This window comes from Tetrao urogallus (genome assembly GCF_951394365.1).
Source record: "Tetrao urogallus genome assembly, chromosome: 12".
In the NCBI taxonomy this organism is placed as follows: domain Eukaryota; kingdom Metazoa; phylum Chordata; class Aves; order Galliformes; family Phasianidae; genus Tetrao; species Tetrao urogallus.
In genome coordinates, this window is record NC_136825.1 from 9,044,455 (window position 1) to 9,066,556 (window position 22,102).

General features: G+C 39.8%; 2 protein-coding genes across 8 annotated transcripts; both read right to left on the bottom strand.

Moving 5' to 3' along the window:
• Positions 1-1,468: 1,468 nt before the first annotated feature.
• On the bottom strand, positions 1,469-2,081 carry SS18L2 (SS18 like 2; the record flags this gene model as incomplete). The annotated part of the gene is made up of 3 exons (XM_079541441.1): positions 1,989-2,081; positions 1,751-1,827; positions 1,469-1,556 (listed from the first exon to the last, which is right to left on the bottom strand). The coding sequence occupies exons 1-3, from the start codon at positions 2,055-2,057 to the stop codon at positions 1,469-1,471; spliced, it is 234 nt and encodes a 77-aa protein (XP_079397567.1). The 5' UTR covers positions 2,058-2,081.
• Positions 2,082-4,009: 1,928 nt separating this feature from the next.
• LSM14A (LSM14A mRNA processing body assembly factor) lies at positions 4,010-21,970 on the bottom strand (the record flags this gene model as incomplete). 7 transcript variants are annotated; one of them, XM_079541544.1, is made up of 10 exons in its annotated part: positions 4,010-4,033; positions 5,832-6,060; positions 6,824-6,995; positions 9,299-9,478; positions 10,008-10,070; positions 10,375-10,551; positions 12,295-12,417; positions 13,463-13,559; positions 14,480-14,643; positions 21,850-21,970. In XM_079541544.1, 10 exons carry the CDS (start codon positions 21,968-21,970, stop codon positions 4,010-4,012), a joined length of 1,350 nt encoding a protein of 449 aa, XP_079397670.1. The 7 variants fall into 7 exon arrangements, with proteins under 7 accessions (XP_079397670.1, XP_079397669.1, XP_079397668.1 ...); XM_079541543.1 differs by having other exon boundaries at positions 9,299-9,472; positions 13,463-13,595; XM_079541542.1 differs by having other exon boundaries at positions 13,463-13,595.
• Positions 21,971-22,102: the final 132 nt, after the last annotated feature.

Below are 22,102 nucleotides of genomic sequence, written 5' to 3' on the forward strand. Positions count from 1 at the left end.
CATTTTGACCACGTAGGTGCTACTATGTCCTTCGCTTCCGATTGTTCTGAACACTGGTAATTTTAAGAGTTGTTGCACTTGGCAAATGAGTCTTGCCATTAAACTTCACTTACACTGCCAAGTGCAAGGGTTTGGTGCTTAGTTAACTTACCCTTATTGCAGTGCTTCTGTGAATAGCTAATGCTTCTGAACTGGAATTGTACATTTTGTATTTTAAAGCTTCTGTAAAAGTAAAATATTAGCTTTATTAAAGATATACATTTAATAGGTCATACCTGTTTAGAATATGCACCTTACTGAAAATGAGCAGCATCTAAAATTGTAATTTTGGTTTGTAAACAAAGACCTTACTTCATTAACATAGGATTATTTAACAGTTTGAAAGTTGTTAGCTGCCTACTTACATGATATAAAACTGAACTTAATACACCATACAGCCTGAAGCATCTTAAAAGATACTCTTTCATAAGAGAAAATGCCTTAACAGTATCTTTGGACTATTAGTGCAGATGAACATTGCCATAAATAAGTAATGTGAATTTTTAGACAAGTAAATGATTTGAATGGGAGTGAGTGAAAACCTTTTTTTGGGGGGGGGGGGAAGGGGGAGAATGATGAGGAGGGGAGAACTAATTACCGAGGCTTGTTTAGCTTATGCTAATTGCATCACTGAAATGCACAATCAGGTGTAAAAATATGTATATAATAGTAAAATAAGCTGTGCTCTCGGTAGGTAAGAGTATAGAGGCAGACAGATGAAAGGCTGACAATTACCCAAGGTGCACATGAGGCCTTGCTGATAATGCAAGAAGTTACTTGTTTACAGAATCTGTAGGGCAGAACATTCCAAGCAAAACTGAAAATCTTGGTGCAAGAGGGGTTAACATCAGCCCTCTCTTAGTGAACTTGACTGTTGCATAACTTAAAAGCTCCTTCCTAGGAATTCTGAAATTCAAGTCCTTTTGCAGTAAACGCCAAGGTGTTCCTTTGTTAACATGTTACATTAATCCAGAAACTATTGCTTTACAAAGCACATCTTCAATTTATTAGCACAATTTTTATGATACAGTGTACACAATAGTCTGTGCAACATCTGTCTCATCATTTCTACTTTCCCACCTGGTCACTGGTGTCCTCCTGTTACACAATCTCAGTCATGAAACTCACTAAGCCTCACTAAGGCTGCCACAGTCTTCCCAAGGCAGCAGTGGTGGTGTCCTGACAATTGAGCTATTTTCAGAAACACACAACACTGAGGTTTTCTAGAGCTGAAAGCTTGGTAATCCTCTCCCCTAAGTTCTACTTAATAGGAAGAAAGAAGCTATTCTAATATTGGAATTCACATTTTAACAGAGTGGGATGGCTCTTTACCTGCCTTGTGTGACTACACTTTCTCCCTCCCACAGTGGCAATGTAAACTAAAGCCTTTCTCTGTAAAGCAAGGCAGCCTGCAGCCGGGTACGTGCAGTCACTCTGTAGTCTTCTGCGCGCTGGGTGGCGTCGCATCTGCAATTGTGGCTAAATAAATGAGGTTTCTGTGCAGGATATGCTGGTACCTATCAAGGAAAGAAAAACATTTTTTGGGAAGTGAGCGACTGCCTGTTTTTCTCGAGCAGATGCCGCAGACTGAAGCCGTCACTTCCGTAACCCGCTCGCGTTCCCTAAGCAGTCTGCGCAGGACCGGGCCGAGCCGAGGCCGCCGCCCCTACCCCCCCTCCCGAGCCCCTCGGGGCCGCCCGCCCGCACTTACTGCACGCAGTCGGTGGCGCGGCCCTTGCTCTGGTACTCCACGATGCAGCGGATCAGCTGGTCGTTCTCCTCCAGCAGCTACGACAGACACCGCCGTCACCGCCCGCTTCGGCCCCGCCTCCCGCGCCGCCGCTGAGGGGGGGTTGCGAGGGCGGCGGCGGGCCCGGGCGGAGCCGGCGCTGCCTGAGCCGTGCCGGGCTGTCCCCTGCCGCCACCCCGGGACCCCGCCGCCCGCTCACCCGCTGCAGTGTCTCCTGGTTCACCTCCGCCTTGCCGCGCAGCCGCTCCGGCACGAACACCACCGACATTCCGCCGCCGCCCCGCGCCTGCGCTGAGGGAAGCGCCGCCCTTGCGCCTGCGCTGAGGGAACAGCTCGCCGCTCCTCCCTCCCCCCCCCCCCCTCGCGCCCCTCCCTCCTCGCGCCCGGTTCCCGCTCGAGCGAACGCCGCCGATCCCGCCGTGCCCCGTGCGGCTGCGAGGGCACGAAATAACTCCCCACAGCCTCGTTGTATTGAAGAGTTTATTCCGGTTGAAAATAAAAACCCCTCGCTTCCATGAAACAAAGTAGCCCGCCGGTGGCAGCGCTGCCCGCTCCCTGCGCACAGAGCCCCCGCCCCGCAGCCGCCCGTACGGCCGCTTCCCGCCCGCAGCCGTGCGGCGGCCCCGCGCTCCCACAGCGCGGCAGCTGCTCGGAGCCAGCCGCGGCGGCGCCCACAAGGCAGTGCTGTTCACATGCAAAAACGTTACTAACAACGTTATCTAACTTCTACGGCTGCCAAATACTTGACCTTAATAAGGAAACCAATTACAAAATAGTTCCTCAGAGTGCTATACAAAAGTTATAAAATTAAGATTCTATCACCCACTTTAAATATTCCAACTTTCCAACAGTGCAGTTTTCTGCATTTTTATCACCACTGAGTACTTTGAAGTTAAAAAAAAAAAATCAGTAAATTAGATCAAAACGTTTAATCTTTGGATCCCTTTATTCCTGTGGCCTTCACATACATATACAGACACAAATGACCGGGTCTCTATTTCAGCGTATCCACAAAGTGGAACTAGGCATCAGAATTGGCAGAAAGTCCATACTATGTCATTTGCGGATGCAATGTCTTAGAACCAGGTTCTCATCTTCTCCAAACTATGGCCTATCAAACGCAAACAACTCCAAACACTAATTCCTCAATTGCTTATGTCTACGGGTATTACAACAAAGTTAACGCTTCAAGAACTGACAAATGCAGACATACTTCTGGCCCAGGCGTTCCAGAAGAATCGCTTTAACTCATGTGCCTGGTCCATTCTTAAAAAAAAGTTAATATTTATCACTAAGTAAAATTAATTGAAAATTTGGACATATGAAATTTATTTTGTCCTCATTTGAAAAATAGCTCTTTCATTTGGTCAAATCCTGTGATATGCCAGAAACTACAAAATCAATTGCTTGCAAGAGAAGCGAAGAGTGTATCCAGTTTTGTGTAATGGAAGAACATTCCAAATCTTCATTATACTCCAAATATAAAATCAAATTTAAGCCCAAAAAGCTGCTAAAGAAAAAACCACAACTAATTCAGTGTTCTTCAGCATATCAACTTCTGCAATAACACAGTATGTTTGCCGACTTAAAAATGTTTATTCTTTAAAAAATTAGTTGCTTTTTATACAGCTATACAAAGTTTGTAATGTTTCTTTGGCAATGGGATATAATGGAATTTTACAACTATATAAAAAGTTTCCTTTGCCTAAGAAACAGTATTTACTGTGTGTACATATCTGACTGACAAAGCAAGTTTTCTACTGTCCAGCACCCTAGTTGATAAAGTACAACCATCTCAAAAGGGATATTACAGGATTTCCAAAAAACAACCTTCAGTGGATCAAAACACTCACAGTATCGACGGCCTTCTGCATACAATTGTCCTTACAACTTGAAGCAATTATCAAATACAGTTTAGTAATAAGAAAAATCCTTTCAGTGATGAAAAAATACTTAAACTCCATCGAAGTACTGCTTTATAATTAACTATACATAAGAAATTACTTATCCTTCTGTTTCAAATATATTTAATGCTCACTGTTTTCAAAGATGGCCATTTTTCAAAAAGTAACTGCATTACACCCCTTTGAAATTAAATAGTTAAATCCCAGTGCTGGTGACAAGTATACAGCAAATTAACTTCATTCTTTGCAGAGATTGAAACTAATTCTCTGGATCAAGAAGATCTAGACGTTCACGCAGTTTCAGCTTTCCTGTAGACTATGCAGCAACTTTGTTGTCTTTCTAGAGGGAACAACAGTAGAATGTTACAATTAATTTTGCAAAACAAAAAATGACAGGTTAATTTGGGGAACAGCGCTGGGAGGAGATATGCTCCAATGGCTACTTTTGATTTTCTGAAATCAGAAAGGAGATTTCTCCAATCTCCACATTAGCAGCTGGTCAAAATACCGGCAAACACCGAGACAACACACCGACTGAAGTTGTAGCACAGATCCTCTGCCTGCATGCCACCTCCTACTTATCCAGACAACTGTGAAACGTTCATTCACAAAAACCTACTTATGATCTTCAACTCCTCATTTCAGTTCATGCTCAGCTACTAAACTTCTTTAAATCACAGGGCTAATTCTTGCAATTTGAGGAACGAATGGCTGAGGGACAGACATCTTCAGTTATGAAAAGGCTTTTAAAAAAAAAATTGAATCTTCAATCAGAACGCAATGATTTTGCGCTGTAAAATTTCTTACTGCTCACAAGCTACCAGAAAAAGTTCTGTCTGAGTCAGAACTGTAAAAGTCTACACTTGCTTGCTTTAGTTCAGTTAATTATATTTGTTACTGATTTTAAACAGTGTGCCCACATCATTTCTGCTCCTTCATAGGGTAATATTCAAGCTGAAGATGAGGTCTAGAAAAATAGCTTGCAATGAAATTATGAAAAGATTTTATTTTTGTAAGTGACCAAGCTCTCATAATTCATATAATCTGTCTGATCCATTAGCACTGATAAGAGGAGGATTTGGGGATGTTTTAAGAGAAAGAAAGTGCAGCTAAGACATCATTAGCACAGAACACACTGCTTTACTAGCAGAGGGTGGCATCCAACTTCTTCCTTGGAATGGCTGATAAGAAGAGGAGTTAAGATCTTCAACAGGAAAGAGGAAAGCGCATGCCTTGATAGTTTTGCAAAAGTTGAACTGCCTAAGTATACTCTAAAAGAGAAACAGTGAATTCAGCCACCACAGCTTCTGCAGACCAAATTACTATTTATATGATTACATGATGATGAAAACATGTTTGTGCATCAGGTTACCTTGGTTAACAGACTTCTATGGCAACCTGCGCATAATGCTTTAAGAAACTTTAACCCTCTTCATATTTACTTAAAGTAATAAAATATTTTCTAAAAGGTGAAAATAAGTATTATCTGTGGGATGGGTAGTGATCTTTTCTGCAAGATTTTGCTTTATCTCCCACAGTTCCTTTTTGCTCTGAGTGGCTGAAAAAAAGTCAATCTTGCCTCAGCTTTCCCAGTAGCTACTGAGCTACAATATAATTACAAACTGTGTAACAAACTTACATATGTCGAATACATTTGACCTGTCTTATGCAAAAGGTCATCTGTACACTTAAATTCAATTATTCTATTTTAAGGGCTATGTAGTATATTACAAGTACATAGGCACTGTGCCAGCTCATTCACAAAGAAGTCAAAGAACTTCCTTGCACACTACAAGTGAAGTTTCTTCTCTGTGTTTTTCAGTATTGACTAGAAAAACGCTTGCAATTCTTCTAATTCTTCTCTCACATCAGATCTGTAGATCTCTCACATTTTTCTTCAAATCCAGCTACAGAACACATATTTAGAACATCGGATTAAAGGCAGCTTTGGTTGCTGTTGACAGCCAAACAATGGTAAGTAACAAGAATCAACAGACTTTCTATTAAGTAGCTGAGTCTATCTACACGATACTATTCAAGAACTTCTAGTTCAATATCAAATCTAAAAGCAGCAAAAGTTATACTACTAGTTTCCAAACACAGCTGATCAAGTTAGAGTAAGATTAAATATATTTTACCCTATATTCAAAGTCAGCAAACTCCCTGCCTCCACGACCTCCTCTGAAACCACCACGAAATCCACGGGGAGTAGTGAAACCACCTCTTCCACCTCCTCGTCCTCTTCCACCTCGGAAACCAATCCCCCCTCTGCCTCGGAACCCTCCCCGGCCACGATTAGGACGCAGTGGTATTCCAAAGGTCTCTGCATTCAATCTTCTTTCCTCAGCCCAGGTTGGTCGACGTTCCCTGTCACATACATAGGAACAAAGATTGTTTTGTTTTTAAAACACTTTAGAATGAAGGCTGCCCTGTTTTGTTAGAATCACCACAAAGGCAGTGAAATAAAAAATGATACATCATCATCATTTGTTACAAACTATGCTTCTGCAAAACCTAGATGTCTGCCACAACTCATTAAACTCAGTAAGAAGAGGTGTGTTACAATATTGGTTATAAATCAAAAACACTAAGTTTCCTGTAGAGAATAGCAAGGTCTGTAACCTCTGCACACATGATGTATTAAAAAAGAGCCATTTGCAATTTAGAACAGAGAACAAGAAAGTAAGAGTTTATAGTTGCATGCATTAACCTTATCTAGCCGTTAGTAAAATACACCCAACCTTCCCTCTCACCCCTCATTCTTCAAACTCAGTCAGCAATCCACATCAACATGCATAATAAAAAAGCCCACAGCAACGATAAGCTTCTCTCTTCCTGTAATGTTATCTTCCCATTCAAACAATACTACTTGCTAAGTTATGTAATCTACTTAGAAACCACTATAAAAGCAAAATAATAATTGACTTAACTAAGGTGCTAATTGCATAGCAAAGCAAAAATCCTAAACTGGAAAAGGAGATTCTGTAGCATATACAGTCAGAAGTACTCCATATTCCCATTTCATTTTGTCTTTGACATGCAGATGTAGCCTTTGGTGACTTTATTGTAATGAGTGGTGCCAACACAGACACATTAAGTACACTAACAAGCTTTCCCTCATAGGCTGTACCTATTGTCATCACAGGAGATGTTATCAAAGAAGGATTTGGTTTTGTCATAGTAGCAGTTGGGTCCAAGTGGATCTTCTTCATCTGCATTCCCTTCGCTATTTTGGGTATCTACACCTGAGTCACCTTTGTCTTCTCCATTTACAGGCTTCTCTGGTTTCTCAAGCTTGTCTTCTGGAAAACAGAAGTAAACAGATTCCTTCCAGGCCATCAGACTAAACAGTACAGCAATATTAATTTATTCCAAGACATGTATACACACACCTCCCCCTCCAAAAAAACAGCTGAACGTTAAAAAAAACTATAGTAAGCTCTCCTAAAAAGAATGTGGAAGTCAATCTGAAACATGAGTTAGAATGTTTCGCTGCTGCTCCCTAGAGGTTTGTTCTCTTCTATATTCTGAGTTAAAAACAATAGTTTTTGAGTTAAAAAATACACAAAACAAAACCTTGAGAAAATGGATTTGATGGTCACCTGTTTTATAAGCTCCTAGCCACCTTTTTTACACAGTTAAGTGCCTCCATCAGTTCTCTTATCAAAGCCTATCCATGATTTTGTTTGCCCCCATTACCCTTCTTCATTGTCCTGATTCTGAAGTCTCGAGTCAAAGGGCCAGCATTCAAGACATGCCTTTAACTGACTCCACATTATATTCCTTCTCTAATAATGTCTGAAGTTCTACTTCTTGTTTTCATTTGTACTGAAGCAGAAGCTGATAGTTCCACAGAGCTAATTGTTATCATCCTGAAACTGCATTTTAACTACTTAGAGCTCAAATCTCACCACGTCACACGTGAACTTGTTTCTTCACTCAAACTTCCACAACACACACTACCACTATGTCTCAGAAGATGTTTCTGTAATTCTTTATCACAGAATCATTAAGGTTGGAAATAACCTCTAAGATCATCCACCTACCACCAATATTGCCCACTAAATCATGTTCCTAATTACCTCTACTGTTTTCTTAAAAACTTTCAGGGACAGTGACTCCATCACTTCCCTGTTCCAACACCTAACTGCTCTGAGAAGAAATTCTCCCTAATATCTAATCTGAATGCAGATCCTCCCCTGATGCAATTAGGCCATTACCGCTTGTCCCATCACTAGTTACACAGGAAAAGAAGTTGACCCCCACCTCACCACAACCTTCTTTCAGAGTGCGATAAGGTTTCCCGAGTCTCCTCCATACTACACAATCCCATTTCTCTCAGCCCCTCCACATAAGACTTGTTTCTGTTCCAGACCCTTTAATAGCTTCACTGCCCTTCTCTGGACATGCTGCAGGGCCTTGATGTCTTTCTTATAATGAGGTGCACAAAACTGAACACAGTACTCAAGATGCAACCTCACCGGAGCTGAGTACAAAGGGACAATCACCTCCCTGCTCCTGCTGGTTACGCTATTTCCTCCTTCCGCTGCAAGCCAGAATGCCATTGGCCTTGTTGGCCACCTGAGCACACTGCTGGCTCACGTGCAGCCAAGCACCAACACACCCAAACCCTTTTCCACCACACAGCTTTCCAGCCACTCAGCTCCAAGCCTGTAGCACTGCATGGGGATGTTGCAACCGAAGTGCAAGACCTGACACTGGAACTTCATCCCATTGGTCACAGCTCACCAACCCAACCCGTCCAGATCACTCTGCAGGGTCTTCCTACACTCAGACAGATTGACACTTCTTCCTCAGTTTGGTGTTGTCAGCAAACTCATTTCTCAAGGTTTCTCCTTACTATTCTGAAAAATTTAGTATCCACATTAAGCTAATCATTTATGTGTCACATCATCATTAAAAAAAAAAGATCCAGAAGAGGCAAGCACCAGAGAACAAATCCTATAGGATTCCATTGGTGATTTTACTTTACGCTGAAACCCAACATACTTTTAGCCCATTGTCTGCTAAAATAGAAAAGTTTGTTTTATAGCTTTTTGTCCAAAAACTAGCAGTCATAACAACCAACAGGGGTCTGGTCATAGAGAATGAGGTAATAAAACCAGAATCCTGTCAGAAAATAAAATAAACATGCTAGCAACACAGATATGAATTACTCTGGTGTTTCTTTAGAAAAGATTAACGGCAAAGAAATACCAGGAACTTAACACATAGAAAACCTCATGCACTCTCCTGCAAAATGAAAACAAATATGGATTTGCTTTTATTGCATCTTCTCCAGAAGAACACTTACACTAATGTGACTTCTGCTCAAGTATTTTTAACTGACAGATTTGCTGAAGTATGCCACATCCTTTCAACTTACAATTCTTTCAAAGCCCACACTTCAGTATTTAACCAAATACTTAATGAATTAAATAGGCAATTTCAGTTTACTTATTAATTGGTTTATTTTTCGCTACCATGAACAAGACTTTGAAGGTAATACTTCTTAAAAGCTGTTTCCCCATGGCAGCAACAAAAATTGAAGAGCAAGATACGCTTATTTTACCCACACTTAAATCTAAAGCAAGAGTTGGTTTACCTTTCAGTTTAAGTTTATTATGAAATTCTCTATCAATTTCCTCCTTGTTGAATTGTGCATTTGCACTTTCGAAATCGAAGTCCTTCTCAAATTTCATTGGACCATCCCTCCTAATACCAAATCTTCCTCGGCCTCCCCGGTGACCTCCACGGCCTCTCCGTGCTGAAGGAGCACCTGGAACTAAAGAGGGGGAAACTTTTTTTTTTTTTTTTTTTTTTTTTTTAAAGTTCCTGGAGTAGAAGTTGGGACTTCATGCATCCTGCACTTCTGTTGTTACAAGTCCTGCTGGAGCAGCTTACAATTTTTAAAATCACAGTGAATACAGCAGTGACACTGAAAGCATAATGCTCTAACCTTGGGGTGTATTAAAAGACTTCCTAGAAGTCATTAAAAGCCTTCTCAAGACTTAAAAATGCTCATCTCTTTTCAGTTGAGTATTTTCTTCAAAAGATACCAAGTTTGTTCCATTCTATTATGCTTACAAATCCATGACCCAATCAATGCACTGCAAACAATATTGTGAAAACATTCTAAATTCTAAAGTTTTATGTTATAAGGTGAACTGAAAGACTAAGATTTCTGCACACTAAAAACTAAGTCTTAGCACTTGGCAAAGTATACATAATGCTGCATTTCTTAAAGCAGGCTTTTAATAAAATAATTCAAGTCTGAAACTAGAATTATAGCTATTTCTCAAAATAAGATTTACCAATTTGTCGTTTGTTTTCATTTCTGAGTTCATTTTCTGATCTTGAAACCTTGTGTGCTTCAGCTAAAGTTGGAAATAAAAAGATGTTTATCCAATTAGGTATTTTCTACCATGCTTATGTAAATTGCTATATGGCTCTGATTTTCAAGAAATCCAAACCTATGAAAGTAAAATATGAGTTTAATTTCTTAATAATAGAGTAAATAAATAAATATTTGACTTTAAAAAGCAATATGTGAAATCCAGGTCTCTGCTAGCCAGTTTACTAGTAAAGGGCAGCAGGAAAATTCCTACATGTTTACCTCAAAAAGAGCACTTAAGATGCATGTGGAAGAAAAGAACCCCCATGAAAATGAACCAAAGCTACCTCGTCTGTGCTCTTGACTCTCTAATGATTTTTGGCTAGCAGACACCATAGGTCTGGCTGGCACAGGACTCCTCCTCCCAACTGGTGCTGGAGTAGGCAAGTGGGCTGAAGCTGTTTGTACTGCTTGTTCCATGGTGGGGCTCCTTCTCAAATGATCTATCTGAGGGCTTGAATGACCTTTAAAAAAACAAGTAAACAAAAATTATTTCTCATCCATGAATTCAAGTTACTGGTCCCAACCAATCCAGACTGACAGGTTTATCTGCCTTACCAGTCAAGACTGCTGTGTCCAAAGAGAAATAAATATTTCTGCACCCTTAGATCCACTAATCCAGAATGAAGCAGATTTATCAATTCCCCTTCCCCTAGTCTAAAACAACAACAAAAAAAAAAATGGGTAGGACAATTAATCCCTACCAACACATCCACAATGTGCATTTAACTTCGGAATGAAATTCCTGGATTGCCTGCAGGTATACATACTCTTTCTGCATCCCTGGAAAGCCAAATGGAAAGCAACTGCTCCCAAAGGCAGAGTTGTTATGATACTTATGTTTTATTTCATCTAGCACAATATCTTGCATTCACTACAAAATAATGAATAGTGATAGCTGGTGGCATGCATACTGCAGATGAAGAAATTGTGCAAGCTTCCCCATAAACTGCTGCCCATATATTTCAGCTTGCAACATGAGTGACTGGGGTCAGAAACATCTTTAGAACTGAGATATCTGATGATCTGATCTCACAAATTTATGATATGATAAATACACTAAGAAATTAGTGGGATAAGACTTAAGTCCCAAGAAAAAGAAAAGAATAGGCATTCCGTAAAAATTAAACAGTCACAACACATGATCTAAAACAATTACTTTCAAAAGCAAAAATACACTAAAAAAACTTGTTGGTGTCCCCTGTAAATTTTGTGGAACAATGTTTGCTCATCTGAAACACACTGTATTAAGTAAAAAAAATCATACATGTTTAACTTCTACAGGAAACCAAGCTACACTTTCAAGAGAAAAAATTAAATGCTTAGAATAATTAATTAAACAAACTAGAATCTATTTTTGGTAATCACAAAACTAATCCCTGAAAGCAGTCCCTATTGGTTCCCAAACTCCATCTAGAATTCAGAAACACCAAACTATTTTGTCTTCTAATGTAACTAAATACACTTGAAAATAGCATGAGGACCATACGTTTGTGCCAACCTTTAGTCACAGCAATGAAAACTGGAAGAGCAGGAAATACGCCTTCGGGATTTGGGGAGCAAACTTAACAGACATTCAGGACAAATGAGGGTTAAGTTGCATGACATTTAGTTTCTCCTCTCTTTGCCACTCAGGAAAGTATCAAGAATTAACCTTATTGCAGTTTGCTTCTTTATGCAATATTACACAATAAATCATGCAGTTTCTATTACTGTTAAGCAGACTTACCTGTCAACATCACTATTTGTACAGACATTCAAGTCTGCTGTAAGTATTATTTAAACACATGAATACCTTTAGAAATAAAAACAAAGAACTGTAGGCTGACGGACTTCACAATCGTATCAGTGTGAAGTATCTTCAGCTTCCTCATACTGCAATAAAACTACACGCCAGATTTCCATATGTAGTTACCTGCTAGAGTTATTGGATTGAATTAAGTCCTACTCCACAATGAAGACATTTTAAGAACAATGTCTAACAACTGTCAACACTAACACACTTGCTTAAGCAGCATATGCATCATATCTAGACGTAGGAAAACATTTATAGATCAGATATTCACAGTGGGTTTTTTTTTTTTAATGTTTTAATATGTTTTCATGACAGAATTGAGTTGTTTGGTTACACTTCTGGCAGCCACCTAAGTAACAGAAGTTAAGGAAATGATTGGTCAAAAAGAAAGGAGTTATTCAAAAAGATTTACCTTGAGACATTTGTGTTTTTAGTGCTCTTGCATCTGTTGTAAACGCAGAACCAACTGCAGTGCTTTGGGACATGCTAGCACTGCCTGAAGAGTCTGTTCCAAAAGACGTTAACGAACCTCCTGCTTTGAAAGAAATAATATAGTTGTAAGACCTCAGTTAGACTTTTCTCTAGCTAAAAAATATGAAAATGACCAGTGAAGGCATCAGTTAGACAATCACCTTCTTACTTAACAAGCTTATCAGGCCATAATACCTTGTTTTTTTTATTTAAAAAAGCTAATATCGTAAGCATTAACAGAGAGCATGGTCAGCATCTCAGAGAGTCCAGAACAAACACTACTATATTTCAACTTCCTTTCTTTCAAACAAAAATATAACTTAAGTAAAACTTGATAGTCAAAGACAGTTCTGCAGACTTCCTTCCACATGAAACATTTTCAGTAACAGGAGTAACGTTGTCAATGTAATAGTTACAAGAATATAAGATCCTAGAAGATAAAATACAAAGTAGAATACAGAAAGAAAAAAAAAAAAGAAAAGAAAATCCTTTGAAACTCCACCTCAGGAGTATCTCTGTGGTCTTTTCTCACACACAAAGATGAAGGCTTTCACCTTCAGGCTTACTGAAAGCCAACAGCTACATTTCAGTAAAAAAAAAAACCAACGTATTCTTCACTAAAGAAATAAATTGATCATTAGTGATCTTTTGTATCTTAAGTACAAATGCAGGTTCCAATTATACTAGGAAAACATCCAAATCCTTGGTGAGGCACACACTACCTTGGATCAGCCTAGGAAACCAGGTATTCACAGCACAGCTGAGGCTTTTATGGAGGTGTTGCCTCTACCACTTGTGAAATAGAGCAAATACAAGATGAGTATAACGAACATATATGAAATATAATGAATTCATGAACATATGAGCCCTTCACCACTCATCCCTCTGAGGGCGTTTAGTTCCCAATCACATGAATACTTTGATTAGAGGTGCAAAGACTATAAGAAACCTAATACTCCTCAGCTAAACTGTCAGACAGATACAGACTGAATACTCTGGATCTGTCCCCTAGGATAAAGCACTGAAGGACTTATAAGCACTCACTGTCAGTACACACATACTTGCAACTTCACTTATAGGAAAACACAAAATAATAAACATAAACATACCAACTCCAACAGTGCCAAACTGCTGTCCCACAAGCGGGCTTGGACTAAACTGACTGTATGCAGGCATTCTGCCAAAAGGACCATAGGACCCCACGGACTGGAATGAAGATGTTGTTGAAGATCCTAGTGAAGACTAAAGACAAAAAGCACAAGAAGTAGGAAATAGCTCTATAAGGCAAGAAATGCAGGAACTATTAATTAAGATTTACCCTAACACCAGAGCTGTGACTAACATATGCAAAAAAAAACTTAACTTCCAAGAGCATGTTTTCATAGCAATTATTTCACTTCAGTGGAGAAGCAAAGACAACACAAAAATAGTTAAGTATGCAAATTACTCTGCATGAAAAACCTCAAAGCAGTCAGCAGCAGAAAACATTTTCACAAGCATGCGTACAGTTTAGAAATTGCTTTCACCATACCAATACCACAGACCTGTGAAAACAGTACCCTAAAACGTGCAAGCTCTTCCCTGGAACCTCTAATACTGGACTTCACTTTTGTCACACACCCATAAAAGCTTCTGTCAGCAAACCTGAGAAGTGCTACATGCTTTTCCTAAAGTTTCAAAACCACATGACCAATGAAAGACCCTAAGATACCAGAGGACAGTGAGTTTATTACAAACATTGGGGTTAACATTAACGCAACTCCCCGGATCTCAATAAACGCTGACAAGAACAGTTGTACTAGTTTTACCAGAAGATCCTGGAGGACCGCAGGTATAATCTGCAAGGAATAATCTGGATTTTTATCTTATCAACCAGCTAAGCATTAGAAATGCATTAACTTTTGCATTCCAGTGAACTGTGCTAGAGTTAGATTTCAACCCTGATTTTTCATGGTGAAGAACATGATTCAGAAGAGGAAAAAAAAAGTCTTTCCATGGCTCTTTACACTGGTTTGTGAACTTCAACAAAGATTTGATTTTTTAAGCACTCTGAGCTAGAGAACACTCAAAGCTGCTATGTTATACCTTCAGCAACAAATACAAAAAATATATATATTTTGACTTACCTGAACAATAGCAGGGTCTTGTGGCAAAGAACACTGAGGCTTTGGTGGCTCACAGACAGTTAAGTCTTTAATGTCACTACCACGGAATATAATGTACTCAAAGACCTCATCTCGAGGCGGTATAGGTCTGTCAGTTGGTCTATCTTCTGTACCAAAGGAACGAACTGCAAAAATGGAAACCATCTCGCATTTAACCAATATTTCAAATATACTTCACAGAACAACAGTTTTAAATAAAAAGCATAAGATTTCATTGAGCACTTATTATATAGGCAGCATACTCTTTACCATTATTAACTACTCAGACATAAACAAGAAATTTGATCTTGCAAATCTCAGTTAAAATTGAAGCAGAAAGGTGCCTCCTTGGCTCTTTACTAAAACACCACTTGCACAGTCATGGGCTGAATAATTATTTTCATCGCTTAGTGAAGTTGAGGGGAAACAGCAAAGCAGTTTTTGCTTATGTTATCACTCTCTGGACATTAATTTTAACAGCAAAGATGCCATGTAGCAATAAAGGCTGGTAAGCCAGTCCTGTGAATTAAGGACTACATGAGTTTATACTTCATGTTACGGATTTGCAAATTGGAAAGAAAGATCATGCTAAAATTACCTGAAATTAAAGATGACCAAAAGCAAACTTCCTCAGTAGATTTAAGATTTGAATGAATATTTCAAGTCAAAGTCAGGCTCTCTGTAGTACGTGTAGACAATTTTCACGAAGCAGAATGTATTTTGCTTGCTGGTGTTAAGTTTCACATGATTTTCACCAAATTAAGTAAATTAACTGGGGCAGAATTACCTTCCTAAGCATATCGACATAGTGCGCACATACTGAGAAATTACATTTATTTCTATGCACTTAGCTGACTTCCAACAACATTCAGACTGCGTAACGATGCTTATCATGCTTTTCCCTTCCCACTAAATACTGCATGCATACAATAGAGCATCACATGGCTACTTTCTCCAAGACCTTTCCTCACCTTTGTGCCAATCTTTGCTGAAAACAAGATGGAACAAAAGACGTGTCTACAAAAGCTGGAGCTACATAAGCAAAAATTGATCAGTGAATTGAAAGAACTTAAGAATAAAGCATCAAATTCCACTGAACATCAACTTGCAGTACCTTCAGTAATACCTCACAACTCTTTGTTTCAGCTTTTTAAGGTTTGTTCGCACTGTAACATACTAGAATTTATGCATCTGTACTTCACTTTTAATTTACTAGCATAAGTTTTCCCTTCTTTTTCAGATGCATAAGCAGTTTTGAGACATTATTAGGTATTTATTTTCAGTCATAAAACCTTCAGTCACAAGAAGAGATTCCTACAGAGCTATATGAAGTAACACCAAGTTATTTCAGAGGCTATACCATCTTCCGTCACTGTTGTTTCTTCGAGACCTGCATGAACAGTCAAGTATTACAAGTTGCTTGGGAGCTGAGGGTTATAAGACACAACATGACAGTGAGAAACAACACTAAATGGTTGTAACTACTAGCTTATACTCTTATCACCTACTACAATGAACTTTTCTTTTTCTGTGCATCTCAAAGCCTGCTCCAAACACTACTGGAGTGTTTAAGAGCTGTCAAAAGGCAGATGATGCTCAAGACAACTTCAAAACTTTGTTACAAGCCTTTCTTCTCTCTCAACAGAAAAAAAAAAAAAAAGACAAAAAAAAAAGACTGAGAACCCAGGCAAACTATCTCTGACCACTACATGGTAATGCTAATCTGAAGGCTTGAACTTCCAGAGTCAGGGCAGACAGCAAGACAACCCTCCCCCTGTAACATAACGCCAGGCCACGCATCAGTTGGAAGTCTGAGGAGCACACTGCCAACATTGGCTAGACTGTCCTACCATACCTGGCACAGTCCAGATTTGGAGCCTTCTGACTTCCAGCTGTTTGATAAAAGATGGACTGCATGGGCAATATTTCCCTAGCAATTATGACCTTATAGCAGCTGTAAAACAGTGGGCCGCCTCCACTGATACAGATTTTTACAAGCACAGCATGCAGGCTCCTGATCACTGCTGGCAAAAACGCACAGCTAATGGTGATAACTACATTGAAAAGTAGTGTTTGGTAGTTATTAACTTGCTCTATCAAATAGTGCTATTGTGCTCTTTGCATCTGTTGTAGTTTTCATGGAAATAAATGGGAGGCATTACTTTCAGAATGACCTATTTATTTCAGTTGTGATCAAAGATTCAACTTCCATTTTTGGCCACCTATACATATTACATAAACAATAAAGTAACTTTGGCCCTTCACTGCATCATTTGACCTACTGTGTTGGTAAGTATAACCAAAGTTGATTTTATTAATATTAAATTAATACTAAAGATGGACAATACAGTAGAATATTAGAATGAAATAGTTTTTTGCCATAATTTTGCATAATCAGAAATACAAATATGGCAGAGTATCAAAAAGGTAAGGCATTGGAGCAGCAGCAGTCTTAGAGCTCTACCCAGCTGTGTCTTCTGGGACATTTCAGACTACACCTGTACTTTTGAACTAGAGCTGTTTAGTCTGGGGAGGAGGAGGAGGCTGAGCAGAGACCTTGTTGATCTCTTCAAATAGCTGAAAGGTGATTGCAGTTGGTCTCTTCTCACTCGTGACAGGATGAAGGGAAATAGCCTCATGTTAAGCCAGGGGAGGTTTAGATTGGATATCAGGAAAAACTTCTTTACAGATAAGGTTTTTAAGCACTGGAATAGGCTCCCCAGGGAGGTGGTTGAGTCACCAACCCTGGATGTGTTTAAAAACCATTTGGATGTGCTCAGGGATATGGTTTAGCAGAGGGCTGTCAGAGTTAGGGTACTGTGGTTAGGTTGCAGTTGGACTTAATGATCTTTAAGGTCTTCTCCAACCTGAGCAATTCTATGATTCTATGATTCTTTTAGACTTTTACAAACATTAACTGGGTAAAAGAGTCAGAAATGAAGCCAGAAGCAGCTTAAACTCTCGCAAAGACCTGAGCATTTCCTTCAGTACAGGAGTGACATTAAAAAAGGCAAGGAGTAGGTTTTCATTAAGTTTCTATCAAGTTGTTTTTCAGGGTCAGTTAAGGAACACATTGTCTACGTCTTGAGCTTTGTGTGTGCCAAGATCAACTCTGTGTGCAGAAGGAAGCCCCCTCATGTCTACTTCCCCCACATCTTGCCGCCCTGTTAATGCTCCTATGAGCAAGAGAATGCAGACAGAGTTAATGTTCCAATGAGTATGAGCCCTCTACAAGCTGACTCCTTCACATTAATCTTATTCCATTAATGGTGTGCAGCCATCCAAGTATGTTACAGAGAAAAGGTGGTAAGATTTTGGATAGAGATGATAATTGCAATGACTGGTTCTGGTAATGATAGCCTTCCTTTTGTCATCAAATATCTCACGGATCCCTTAACAGTGGAGAAAGGCTGACTTCTGTATCTATACGATACATACAAAGTAAGGCTGGTAAGACTGTCTTAAGTGCTGTATGCAGAGACTAATTGAACTCCGTGTTTGCTATAATTCACATTAGTGGAGAACAGAATCCTCTTCTGCTAGTACAACACACAAACTGGCTTTTGACTAGCAGAGTATTTTTTTTTCATCTAACAGGTGTTGGATTTTCTGACTGATGGCGGAAGTTACAATGGTCTCCTTGGATAATGAAGTAGTATAATACAGCAGGATGTATTAAAGTACGCTATAGTAGTAATGTTGAAGTTGGTCAAAGTAAGTTTTAATATATGGTTGCCTTTTTGAATGGATTTACCACAGTCCTTTTAAGTCTTACAAGATGATAATTTTCATGTGCTTATTTTCATTTCCTCTCACTCTTCCATATTTTGCGAAGTACAGTTTGCTCTTGCATGTGTCATCAGACTATGGATAATACTACCACAGCCAGCTGAAAATACCAGAACATTAACTGCTTATTAATGAAGTTGCTTTCATGAATTTAGTATCTATTAATTATAATTGCCCAATGCAACTCCACACAAAGTCCCAGCAGCTGATAGTGAAAACTGATGCATTACAACAGAAAGACAGCATCTCATTTCCTCATATCCACATCCCTAAGGATTTTCTACTGTTAGCTAGCTGTCAGAGAACAAAGCCTGGTTGTTCTTACATGGCTTACCTACATTAAAAATCTTTTTTCCCAAGTCGGTGTCTTGAAATAGAAAGACATGTATTATCAGCTGGAAAGATAACAACTACTTTTTAATGCTGCAACATAAGATCAACAAAAACCGGTCATGATTATTCTACAACTGCTCCAAGCAAGGCAGCAATCACTTTAAAGAAAGAAAACATGACCCTATCTGTGGTTCACTAGCAGTCCATTCCAAAAGTGTCTGGATCGAATGTTTTTAAAAAAAAAAAAAAAAAAAAGTAGAATTGGAAAGACATTTCAAACTAATTTAATTTGAAAATTGAGAATGAAAGAGTATTTTTTTTGTTACCACACACTACCTCTGGAAAGCTACAAATCCAAAGGAAACACATGCATCAATAATATATAAAAGCCTCAAATAACCGTGTAATTTAATACTTTTAATTGGAGTTTTAACTTATAAATAATGATAGACTCGAGCAATTTCTGAAAAGATGCACTGCCTTCCATTATCAGTCACAACATTTTTAAAGAGTTCCTATATTCCTTTAACTCACAAGAGAAACTACACTTTTGCCACAGCTTAATAGCTTTGCAAACAAAATTAACACAACAGAACAAGAACAGATTATCCCTCAAAGAACTGAAGAGTACTATCAGTATTTTTATTATCAGCCCGAAAATCTTATTTCTGCCCAAATCACACAAGATTTAAGATAATTGAAGACATTTCACAAGCACATCCTCAGTTTATCTGACTTCAGCTGAGCCCACTGAAAGCACTATTGTCAGGCAAATCTGTAGTTATTCAAGAACAGATTCTAATTCTACTTTTATACTTCGCGTCACAAACAATTTCATCTATTTTAGTTGAGAAAAAGAATAATATGAAAATGGATAATAAATGAATAATGACAAACTCATGCATTCAACCCAGATAACAGCCACATGACACCAAGCACAGAAGCAAAGTGCCTCCTTTTTTTTAGCGGTAAAACTGCTATTACCCGGATTAACATACATACAGCTGCAGACAGTGAAGATACACTTTTTCTTTCACAGATCTAGCTATAATTAACCACACTTGTCACCTCATATATAAACATGCTGTCCTAACACATGCATATGACCTAAGCTTTCATTTGTTCAGAAACTTTGTCTACAGACTTGAACATTTTGTTCAGGAGCACAGAGAGCTGTTTCAAAGCCTAACATGGTTGTTATCAGCTTTCAGATTAATTGCAAGATTTTAGGTTCTTAGTGGCCTAGAAATACTGGTTTTATTTTCTTCTGAATCATAACACTGTATTACAAAACACACATTCCTGAGCTAACTCAGCCAAATTCTATTAAAGCAAACAAAATGATTTAGATTTACATTTTTTATTAGAGTAAGAAAGTGGATTAGATTTGTGACTGTAGTTTGATCCATCTTAAATAACCACACTTTGGCAGATATGCCATAACATGACTTAATCACTCTTGAGAAGTCATGCAAGGTTGGCTTGCTCAGTATTAAATCTGTCTAACTTAGGGTAAAACTATCACAAGCTCCACAAGAATAGGATTTTTCTAAGTGCTTCTGTATGAATCTTAACAACCATAGCATTCAAGTGGAATTTCTAAACTTTTTTTTTTTTTAATCACAGTATTCATCTTTTCCTCATATAAAGAAATACTAGCTATCTTTTTTGAACAGATAACTCACTTTCAGCACGGTAAATCAACTCGAAAGCAACTTTAGAAATAAGATCACATCAAGAGAGCTAAAAGCCCAGTAAACGAACTACGCATGCCAACCAAACCAAATGTGAAGTGTTTCAAAACATACATACAAGAACTCACAGGATAAAGCAATCTATTCCTTAAATAATAAATCTCTATATGCTGGAGGGTGGGAGGGGCCCTACAGTGACATGGTACACAAACAGAAAAATACCACAAATGCCAATGAGCGATCCAACTGCTCAACTGAAAGCAAACAACTGCTACATGGCATAAACTCCAGAACAACTATTAAGTATCTACATCAACTACGTAATATATTATATAAATATCTGTTTGTATTACAGACAGTGATCATGCTAAAATGACAAGCTTACCATACTGAACATGAACAGAGCTCTGGAATATTCTCAATCCCAGAAGATTAATTTACACAAGGAGTAATTTTTCTCCTTACCTATCAGCTGGATAAAACGGGTTTTTATGCATGTGTTTACATTACTTACACAGATTGAGTAAGTGTAAATTAAATACCATAGAGTTTTTAAGAATGAAGAAGATTTTCACTTAATTTTCGACCTGAACATTACGCACTCACTGTGATGGCTACCAGACTCGTGTTGAAAGTGCATTACCGTGTACATGAAACACTAAAGTCTTTCGCTTGCACAGTTTCAAACTTTTTTTTTTTCCACTTGCTGGTCTCCAACACTCACTCCGTAAACCGACTCCCTGTAAGTTTCTGGCACACACATTCTCTGGCTTACACATTCTCTCACCTGTCTGTACCCGATTTTAATTTACACAGTGCCATACAGCTTACAAAGAACTCCTGAAGTGCTCTCGACCAACTTCTTGGTCGACAACCCAGCACTCACAGCACCTTCTGCAGACTGCAGCCGCCTCCAGTCGTCTCCCACCGCGGGATGAGAACTGTTCGACAGTGCGCAGTCTCTTTTGATTTGGCATTTTTACAATGCAAATAAATCCTTTTTCCTGCCTCCTCTCTTACTCTCTCTTGCTAACTCAGGACTAGCGGAGGTTTTCACTTCCCCTTCGTTCATGGCTCCTTCTAGCAGCCCCTCCTGTCCCGGCCCGTCCAACTCAGGCTCCAACCCCTTTCCGCGGCGGTCCCCCCGCTCCCGCCGGGTTTCCCCACCCCCCGCGGCGGAATAAAGGCCACGCCGTGCCGCCACGGCTCTCCCAGGCACTCCCTCACTTCCACCCCCGCTCCGCGGCGTCGCGGCCACCACAGACCCCCCACCAGGGCTCCGGTGAGGGGAAGCGGGCGGAAGATCACGTCTCCGGCCGAAACGCCGCGGGCTCTAGATAGAACCCCCGGATCCCCCCCTCGAGCCGCCGCTGAGCCCGCTGGGGCTGCAGGCCTACTCCGGAACCTCCTCATCGCCGCAACACCGCCGCTTCAGGCTCTCGCTCCACCGCTGCGTGGCCCCAACGGGCCCCGCGAGCTGCCCGTTCTCTCCCGCCCCGTCTCCGGGACCCTTCCTTCGCTCCGCCAGGCCCTTACCCTTGGCCAGCGCCACGGTGGAGTTCTCGGTGTCGATAGTGTACAGAATCCCCTCATAACGGATCTCGGCCTTGGAAATGAGGCTGATCTTGCTCCCGATGTAGGGCGTCCCCCCGCTCATGGCGCTGCCTCCTCGGTCAGGGACCCCCCCCTCCTTCCCTGCCGAGCGCTCCCGAAGCCGGACACAAACAACGAAACAAGCCCGGCTCAGAAACGTAGAAGGCACTCTTCTCCTCCCGATTCGAGACTGACT